Below are 10,450 nucleotides of genomic sequence, written 5' to 3'. Positions count from 1 at the left end.
AAATCATAAGTTATAAGGTTAATTTAGTGAAATGAACTTATGATAAATACTTTTTTAAAGGCAGTGCCAACTTAACATGGTCAAGTAAAAATGAACGAAAGGAATAACTTAGTTCGCTTTAACTCATAAACCAACAATACTTATCTATAGATTCGCCCTTAATTAGGAAGTTTTGGATTCAAATTTTAAGGAAAAACGAAACTTCTGCGGGAAGCGCTTTGCCCTTTAGAGCTCTATTCACTACGAAATTCACATTGATCACCTGGTGGACTTTAGATACCCACCTATAACTTAAAAAAATGATCCAATGAAAGTTAGAAAGGTCAAATTAAGTCCACTAACCACTAAAGTGCATGAACCCAGCCTGATTCCTAACCTCTATATATACCTGCCAACTGTCTTACTTCTTTCCCCATCCCCATTTCCATTCCTCTTCCCATAACAACATCTCTCTACAACTATGCCTTCTTCTTCAGTTTTTGTCGTTTCTAGAGGCACAGTCTACCCCGGTAATCACGAATCTCTTAATAACACCTTGAAACTTTCTGTCTCTGATCTCCCTATGTTATCTTGTCAGTATATCCAAAAGGGCGTTTTGTTAACTCAACACTCCTTTGACCAATCTTCTTCCCTTATTTCCCATCTCAAAACTTCTCTCTCCAAAACCCTTTCCCATTTCCCTCCACTAGCCGGTCGGTTAATCACCAATCCTGATGGCCACGTGTACATCCTCTGCAACGATGCAGGTGTCGATTTTGTACACGCGAAAGCCCCCCATCTAACTATTTCCACACTCGTACCCCCAGGTCACTCAGATGTTCCTCTTTATTTCCGAAAATTCTTCCAGTTTGATAGTACTTTGAGTTACGCGGGGCATTATAAACCCTTAATGGCGATACAGGTTACTGAGCTAAACGACGGCGTATTCATCGGATGTACCATGAATCATGCCGTCGTTGATGGAACTTCCTTCTGGAATTTCTTCAACACTTTCGCTGAATTCTCAAAGGGAGAAAAGAAAATCACTAGACAACCTTGTTTTTCACGAAAAACAGTGTTTGATTCACCTGCGATACTAAAATTCCCTGAAGGTGGACCGTCAGCAACGTTTTCAGGTGACGACCCAATACGTGAAAGAATATTCCATTTTACAAGAGAAGCTATATCGAAGCTCAAGCACAAAGCAAATAAAACGACAGTTATCGTTAACGGTCTTAACGGTAAAACTAACGGAAAGATAACGCCAGTTAACGGCAAACCAGAATTAAGAAATGGCGAGATTTCGTCGTTTCAGTCATTGAGTGCTCAATTATGGAGATCCGTTACGCGGGCCCGGAAGTTAGATGGGAATAAAACGACGACGTTTAGGATGGCGGTTAATTGTCGTCATAGGGTTGATGAAAAAATGAAGCCGTTATATTTTGGTAACGCGATTCAGAGTATTCCAACTGTTGCTACCGTTAAGGAGCTGTTATCTAACGACTTATTTTGGAGCGCAAAACAGTTACATGAGAATGTAGTGGCACATGTTGATGCTATTGTGCGCCAGGGTGTTAAGGATTGGGAAAGTAATCCTAGGTTGTTTCCTTTAGGTAATTTTGATGGTGCTATGATTACTATGGGAAGTTCACCTAGGTTTCCAATGTACGATAATGATTTCGGGTGGGGTAGGCCTGTAGCGGTAAGAAGTGGTATGGCGAATAAATTTGACGGTAAGATATCGGCTTTTCCGGGACGAGAAGGAAATGGAACCGTTGATCTTGAAGTTGTTTTGGCACCTGAGACAATGGCAGGACTTGAAGAGGATATGGAATTTATGCAATATGTTTCTTGATGAATTGTGTTTTTATGTTATTTTACATGGAGTGTGAAGGTGCAATTAAAAGAAATGACACTATTGTTCGAAATATAGTCTCTCGATAATTAAATTGTTCTTTAAGAACATGTTTATTGAACTTACAAAAGAAAAATGTTTCCCCTCTTCCTTCTATTTTTACTGGATTTTATTTATGTGGTAATTGACCTATTTAAAGATAATAAATCCCCTCTTTTGAGGGCTTTTTGTTTTTTCATTTCTTGAATAAAGCTACAAGCAAAGAATAAGAAATTGAAGGGTTCAAGATAGAATATCCGGGGAACTTTCCTGTTAAGGATAAAACATGGGATAAGGCTAGAATTAGTGGAGCTTTGATGCCTCATATATATCTATCTCATTTGGATTTTGAGATAAGGGTCAAAAACACACCCTAACTATCACTTTTTTTTGGGTTTCATATCTAAACTATCAGAAAGTTCAAAAAACTACCTAAACTATCACAATCTAGTTTACAAAATACATTTTAAATTATTCTTGAATGACATGTGATCTACACTCTCCATTTTATATAAAAATGTTGTGCCCGTTGGATAAATAATGTCTAGCATAGCCAAATTAAAAAAAAAACTATTTGTTTTAAAAAACAACTGAAAAATAATAATTTTTGTAAAAAAATATCAAAAATTATAGAAAATAAAAAAAATAGTTTAAAAAATGGAAAAGTTATTTTTTAAAAAATAATAAGAAAACTGATTATTTAGTTTTCACATTTTTTTAAATCAACTTTTCCATTTTCTAAATCATTTTTTTTTTCTGATTTTCTAAATTTTTTTTGATATTTTTTTACAAAAATTATTATTATTTTCATATTTTTTTTAAAAAAATCCAGATTTTTTTTTAAAAAAGTAATTCAGTTTTTTTTTTTAAAAAAAATACATTTTTTTAATTTCCATGTAGGTGCCACCATAGCATTACTTATGTCACGTGGACAATTTTTTTGAGAAAATTTCAATTTCACTTGCCTTTTGAGAGTGAGTTCACACATTTAGTTCAAAAAATCGTGATAGTTTAGGTAGTTTTCTCAACCTTTTTTAAAAAAAAGTGATAGTTGGGGTGTGTTTTTTGCGCTTTATCTCTTTTTTCAAAGAATTAAAAGGAGCTGGCATGAAAGCTTTTCTTTTTTGGAAACGTTTTCACTTTATTTGAAAATTAAGCCAAAATTCCAAATACAACTTTTTTTTGAAATTTGAAAACACCAAAAATTTGTTTTCATTTTTTTCCCTTTCAAACAAACTATAAAACTATAACCAAACACAACTCCAACTCCAAAATACCAAATAAAGTGAAAAATATTTGATTTTCATGGCCAAACGCCTACTAAATATTCTGTTTTGAAGAGGATGTTCAGTAGTTAGGAAGCGACGATTTTGAAACTTCAGGATGGAATCTCATATATTAAAACTTGAATTGCAAAGTCAAATAAGAGAAAGATGAAGAGGTGTATAACCGAAAAAATAATCCTATGTTTAGGGGAAAAGACTTTTAAAGAGAAAAGGTCATTTACAAAATCTTTATCGAAAAGAAGATGATGACAGTAGTTCAGATTTGCTGTCCATAAAATCTCTGTTTTGGGTTTAGACTGTTTGAAAATGGGTAATGAACAAGAATTGTGATTTTGGTAACATATTTGAAGGCGCAAGTGCACAAATAGCCTATTGGAGGATTATAGTTACGATATAGTTGAAAATTACAAAATATTTAATATTCAACGTCAAACTTGGAAGACTGAAGTTAAAAATCTCTAGTCTAAAGTTTCAAACTTCAGACATACTGATCTGGAGTTGAGTATTGTAAGCCTAGCTGTATATGCAATTCGAACTTCAGACATTTGGGTTTGAAGTTAGGCTTAGCAGTTCCTAGCCTCAGACTAGTGGTCTGAAGTTTGAACTAGCCAAGCCTAACTTTAGAGTCAAATGTGTGAAGTTCAACTCATTATAATAAATCCAGTCTGAGATTTCGAACTGGTATATTTCAAGAAAAATACTTGAATTTCTAGAGTTAAATAAGGGTGCTCAAAGCCATTCCTACATATGTGAAGTATTACAAATCGAGATTTTTATTACGCAATGGATGCATGTTTAAATCGCCAGTTTGAGTCTAATACGTGATTATGGAAAGGTAAGTTTCATGTCGCATTTTATCTATCTTTTTCAGCTTTTGTCATTTTGAGGTCCACGATAGAATTACTCCTCTTACAAGGACCGCTTATTCTGGATAATTTGGATAGAGATTACTTTATTCATCAATCAATTCTCATACAAAATATCAACAAAAGGTGCCACCTTGAATAAAATGTTACTAATAGACATTTATTTACAATAATATAAGTGCCACACAACTTTCAAATCATGTGAATACTAGGTATAAATAATTTTTAATTTATACGTGAACAATTAGCTGTAGTTCTCCAATTCATGAGGAGTCCACCCTCTCAAGAAAGTCCCTTGATCTCAAAAAGTAAATACAGGATTTCATACATTTTGATAGTAGAATATGTAGCTCACTAAATTCAAATCTTCATGAAAATAAATTTACATGTACATGAGTTTCAATTTAATACATAACAGCACAACAGACCAGGTTTTGAGGTCTACATTGTACAATCAATAGACAACTAATATTCTACAAACACATCTTGATGCAAAGCTATGAAGGATACACCTTCCAAAGCATAAGAAAATGTCCATGCTTTTAGAGAAAAAAAAAATGCGAGAAGAGGATCTATCACCTATAGTCGACTACTTCTGGAGCTGCGAATATACGCCGAAACAACCATTGAAATGGTCTCAAAAATTGTGCTCTCTCCTTCCTCCAGAACCAAATAGCTGCACTATAATGTTTGTCATGAATTGTTGTTGTTGCAGCCTTCCAGTCGTATTTCTCCATTTCTACTCGTGCAGCTTTCCCCATGGTTTCTCTCAATTCAGGGTCCTGCAAAAGAGGCACCAGTTTGCTCAAGCAGTCGTCAAGGTCCCCAGGATTAAAAAGATATCCGATTTTGCCTTGTTGATCATCGGGTATTATATCTGGAACTCCACCAGCACGGGCAGCTACTACGGGAAGACCTGATGACATGGCTTCTAGAACGACGAGCCCTAATGTCTCTGACTCGGAAGGCATTAGGAAAACATCTCCACTCGCATATGCTTGGGAAAGCTCATCCCCTTGTAACATACCTGTGAACACGGCAGGCATGCCATGGAAAATTTTCTCCAATTCCTCCCTACAAGCAATCAACAGAATGATAATTTTACAACCGTTCTATGTAAGGATTGTAAATTGTGCCTCATTATAATGTTGAGAAAACATGAAACATTTTACTCAAGACACTTTTGTTTTTTTGGAAATGGAGGACACTCATATTATAATCCCTTTGTACCAAAATATACTTGTCACGTTTAGCTTTTCGAGAATCAAGCTATATGAAGTTTGACAAATATTTTAAGATGTATATTTTTCACCGTGTTGATATGAGTAAAATTTCAACGTATAGTGCTTTTTGTATAGATTCTGAGTATCTAAGTCTATCTTTTAAAATATTAAATTAATCTAATCTAAATTTAGCTTCGAAGATTAGTCAATTGATTCTCGAAAAGCGAAATGTGAAAGGTATTTTTGGACGGAGGAAGTAAACAGCAACGACTTCCAGGTATACACATTCTTAGTCAATTCAGCATTCTGTAGTAGATTCCTTTTTTTTTTTTTTTTTTTTTTTTTTTTTTTGACTACCAAAACTCTGTTGTTTACAGCTTCGGAACTTGGCGGATAATGGGCCCACCTTTACCCTTCTACGCAAAAATATTAGACTTGGTTCACAACAGGGTTCGAACTGGTGGCATGCACTCATTGGCGAAGCCACACGAATTCAAGTTAATATTACCTATCTACAGGTGTAAGATACTATTTATTTCTCAGCAATATTTAACTATTATTTCTGCCAAAAAGGTAGATAGTTCGATTCTGACAAGGAAAGTACCATAAAATGTAATTTGACCTACATTATGAGCAGACATCAAGTATCTACAACGGGCATGAAGAGCATCAATAACCGCACCCCCTGGCTTGCTAATACCAAAGTAGTTCCCAGCCAATTTAAAGATCTGCTTCTTACTCAGTTCTCTATCGCATCCAATTAATTAATACAGGTAATCCTTAACAACTTCCTTGGTCTCAAAATTCTGACAGTAATTATTTTAAAATATGGGGGATTCTTCAATTCAAAATGGTACAGCAACTAGTATATGCCAGGCTTTGATTAATTGATTAGGATTCTTACTCAGTTCTCTATCCGGTCACGTCTTTGCATGCCCTAACATTTCACCCATAGAAGTTTCGTAGGCTGAACATTGGTTACGGTACAAGAAACAAGATTAGGTGTACTTTCTTAGCAAAGAACATGAAACATTCCGGCTGATGTTCCAGAAATCAAGAAGCCAAACAGTCATTGCAACTCACCTGTATGGCCCATCTCCAATAAAAGCTATTCGAACATCAGGAAGTCTATCCATGACCCTGTTTCAAAACCATTCTCAGAGGTCATGTGCAAGTTATCGACACTTTCATATTTAACTTGACAAGCACATAATTTGCTTGATACAACATATTGCCAAAAATTTGCAAGTACATTTGCCCAATATCAATGAAGGGAGATTATTTTATATCATGCTGGAGCTGGACTGAGATGAATTTAAATGGGGAACATGAACAGTGAGGATTAATATAGATGATAGTTTGAGACTGAGGTGTAATTATCGTTGTTGTATATTAATGAAGGAAGAGTTGTACCTTTTGGTGAATTCCAAACTCTTCTCAACTCCAAGTCGTCCAACATGAACTATCAATGGTTTATCGGGTTCTCCGTTACTTATTGTGAATAGTAGCAGGAGCAAAAGGAGAAAGAATTATCAGCACATATTAAAATTTGCTTCATACTGGATCAAATTTTCAGCTGAAAGGTCCTACCTTAGTCTTATTCGCATTTCATGAGACCGGTAGTGGGGGTGGAAGCTCTCTGAATCAACACCCTTATCCCACACGCGTATTCTGTCCGCTGAGAATGAAAAGAAAAAGAAAGGTAAAGACTGACCACCTTGTAGGAGAATGCTTGGATGGGTAAAGCATCTAAATCCAGCGGAAAAAAAAAACTGCTTTGAAAGAACAGAGAAGATGGATATTTTCTTTTTCTTTCTCCTATCAGTAATTAATAACAAATAGGGATAATTATATTTTTGTATCGTTCAAAAGAATAATAGCCAGGAAATGTATAGGTTTTGGATATTAATTAAATACACATATAATATACATATTTTATACACAAAATATACATATCATATACATATAACATACATAACCAATGTATAGGTTCTGTATATTTTCGCTAGCACCCGTAATTGATTATGGTCAACGGGCCAAAAATGAAAAAATTTCTGAATAAAATCATTATTGGAGAGCAATTGACTAGTTCGTGTGTCTTCCTTTTACCTGTTGTTACCTTATAAGCTTCCAGATCCTTTGCGATAGCAGCAGATGGCACCAGTGTAAGATCAGCAGCTCTATGTAGAAACTCTGGTGAGCAGTAAATGTATCTTTAATTAGTATCAAGAAGTGGACAACTAAGAGAACGGCTAATTTATAAGATATTTCTCAACTGACATACTTATAACCATCCACATTGGTTGAACCAGCCAACTAAAGGTGTATCTCGGTATGTACCTGAAGAACAACAACGAGGATCAGAGTACTTATCAAGAGAATGAACAGAAATGTAAATAGGATCATAATAAAGCTGGATTTGAGCTAAGAACCAGAAGGAAGGAGTGAACTTACACTGGCACATGCGTGTGATAAGACATTACAATCGGCACAGATAGGAGTTTTGCAATGATAAGAGCACCAAATACCTAAAACAATGAAAAAAGTTATCTAAGACAGGAAGCTGGAAAACTTTAATTTCCCGTAAGCTTTTCGATAGCAACAAGAAGAACATAACTGAATTACTTACCATTATACCAGGAGATGATGCATGTATGATATCAGGCTTGAACTGTGCAACCTCTGAGATTATTCTAGGGCTGAGAGCAAGTGAGAGGGGTACTTTCCGGTAGCACGGGCAGGGAAAACTGCAAAGCAAGTAAAAAGCTTAATAAAGGGACGGGAAAAGCTCCATATATTGACAATTTTTTATAATCATGGAGTAGTCAACCTCAACTGGTCAATTGTAACATAAACGAGTGAATTTATTATTTAAACAAGGAACGGGAAAACTAGTAAAGTTAGCAGTTGCAACCTCCATGATCCTATCAACTTTGCCCCATAAAATTCTTCGGGTACTCCTTCATGCGTTGTCACAACCAAAACCTGATAGAAAAGATCAACGGATATTAAATTCTTTATTGACATTGATATACTATCATAAAAGTATTCATTGGATTTAATAATATGAACATTGCAGTTTCACAAGTAGATCATTACGCTATAGCATGTCATTCAGGCCCTACCAAAAGAACAGCAGCAGACATCATAAACTAAAAACATCATTGTCAAACAAAGAATATACCTCATCCCCCATTTCCCGTAGATACTTTATAAAATTCTGGAACCTGTTCTTGTATCCAGAAACATACCTGTTATAACACAAAAGGAAAACGGTCAATAATAAGACAATTCAAGAACAAACATAATGAGAGTAAGACGTGATTGAAATCATGCATAAATTTTGATCATAGAATTAGAAAAAATCGGTATAAAGTTGATTTTCTAAAACTACAATCTTTCTCGTCTAAAAGCATACTTACATATGTAAATGTAAATGTTAAGGTAATATTCTAACTACTAGAGAGAGAGAAACAAACTAAAGGATGAAAGAGGTGTCACTTATAAGGACTATGGAGTACATTTTAGTTTCTTTACAGACAGCAACAATGAACTAGAAGCAGGAATTCACTTAAGTCTATCCAAGGTTGAAGGTTATCTATTTTGAAACAAGAAAATCATTCCAGAATATGACATAAATATGACGTTTTGATATTTTGCAAATCTCGAGGCTCCCTCTAGGTTGCGTAAGCTTAAGGAACCATACAAGGATAACAAAGAGCCAAAATGCAGCGAATAGCAATTAGGTTCAAGTAGTGAAGCAGTAATGAGCACTAGAAAAGTGAATTGTAACTAAGCAGTATTTGTTCAAAGGAAGAAATGAGAAAGAATATAGTGCAGCTTAGGCTAACACCTATCAAAAGAGAATTTAAATACCATTCTAGTAAAGTAAAGACATTTCTTTGTACTTCTAAATAAAGTAACTTAGAAATTTGTATATGATCCATCCACACCACATTGCATTGTAAAATTGATACTTGACATGATACTTGACAAACGACAACAATTTAGTTAAAGTAACACATGATTTTTGACAGCATTCCAATATGATGCAAAATAACACAAACTAAGAAGAGTTGATTGAAAAATGCAAAGCAGAGTAATAGCATATCCTTAAAATACAACTCATATAAGATATTAGCAAAGTTGGCAGCACACATGAATACACATCTATGTAACTAGATTTAAAAAACTCTTATAATTAATGCTTTCATTGAGGAAACATATGGTCAGCAGGTATGAAAATACACTTCCACATAAAAGCAAAACAATGAAATAATAATATAAGCATAACAATCCACATCCAAAAGTTTCTTTAATTCATTGTCATAGAAAAAGGGATCTAGTGGATCACATAAACTAAAGTCAACATATATCAAACAAAAAAGAATCTAAAAACAAAAGCTTAGTAGCAAAAGCATCTAATTAGCTACTAACTTGCCATTTTTGGGTTGTAATTAAGAATTATACAGGTAAAATCTTGCACAAAAAATACAAGTAATTAATGACTCACGCAAAAGGAGAAGGCTCAATAAAGAGAGCAATACGTCTAGGCTCTTTCATCTCAGATTCAAGTAAAAGTGGAGGATATTCTTCTTCTTCATCTCTAAAATCAGTAATTGTCATCTTACTAGCAATCAAGAATGGTCTTTTCTTGATGGGGTTTTGTTTAAAGTTCTTTTTAAACTGTAAAAATTTGATCTTTGTGGAAATTAAAGTAATGGGGTTTGTTCTTGAAGTTGAAAAGCAAGAATCTTTATGAAAACTAATGTTGAAAAAAGAAGAAGAATAAGAGGAAGGTAAGGAATCACAGGGTATAAAGGAACAAGAAGAATTTATAAAGAGAGAAGAAATCTTGGACATGTTTAAGAGTGGTCTAAATGATGTTAATATATACTTGTATTTGAATTTAATTAAACCAGTAAAGGACAGAGAGAAAACAATCTGAGGGACCCTGAGAAGGAGACTCTACCTGTGGATATTCTTTTTACATAAGGGAGAAAATGGGGAATAATGGGAGCTTTGAAAAGCATATGCTATTTTTTTATTTATTTTTTTTATTTTTAGTTTACCTTGGCGTTTTATGTATCCGCATTGAAGTCTAATTAAATTTGGATCGCGTACAGTAAGGCCCGTATTTGGGGGAGGCTCTCCCAGAAGGATTTTTTTTTTTTTTAATTTCATTTCCAGATATTCAAACTC

General features: G+C 34.4%; 2 protein-coding genes across 2 annotated transcripts; one reads left to right on the top strand and one right to left on the bottom strand.

Annotated features, from left to right (window-relative positions):
* The first annotated feature begins 404 nt into the window (after window positions 1–404).
* On the top strand, window positions 405–1,970 carry LOC132057005 (uncharacterized acetyltransferase At3g50280). Its single transcript, XM_059449435.1, has one exon. It carries the CDS (start codon window positions 461–463, stop codon window positions 1,832–1,834), a length of 1,374 nt encoding a protein of 457 aa, XP_059305418.1. The 5' UTR covers window positions 405–460; the 3' UTR covers window positions 1,835–1,970.
* Window positions 1,971–4,354: 2,384 nt separating this feature from the next.
* On the bottom strand, window positions 4,355–10,143 carry LOC132057004 (sulfoquinovosyl transferase SQD2-like). The gene is made up of 11 exons (XM_059449434.1): window positions 9,762–10,143; window positions 8,433–8,499; window positions 8,163–8,233; window positions 7,878–7,995; window positions 7,703–7,776; window positions 7,533–7,588; window positions 7,358–7,441; window positions 6,839–6,926; window positions 6,662–6,739; window positions 6,332–6,388; window positions 4,355–5,099 (listed from the first exon to the last, which is right to left on the bottom strand). The coding sequence occupies exons 1-11, from the start codon at window positions 10,109–10,111 to the stop codon at window positions 4,601–4,603; spliced, it is 1,542 nt and encodes a 513-aa protein (XP_059305417.1). The 5' UTR covers window positions 10,112–10,143; the 3' UTR covers window positions 4,355–4,600.
* Between the last annotated feature and the right edge of the window lie 307 nt (window positions 10,144–10,450).

This window comes from Lycium ferocissimum, chromosome 5 (assembly GCF_029784015.1).
Source record: "Lycium ferocissimum isolate CSIRO_LF1 chromosome 5, AGI_CSIRO_Lferr_CH_V1, whole genome shotgun sequence".
Lineage (NCBI taxonomy): Eukaryota > Viridiplantae > Streptophyta > Magnoliopsida > Solanales > Solanaceae > Lycium > Lycium ferocissimum.
This window is presented reverse-complemented; position numbering and strand designations above follow the sequence as displayed.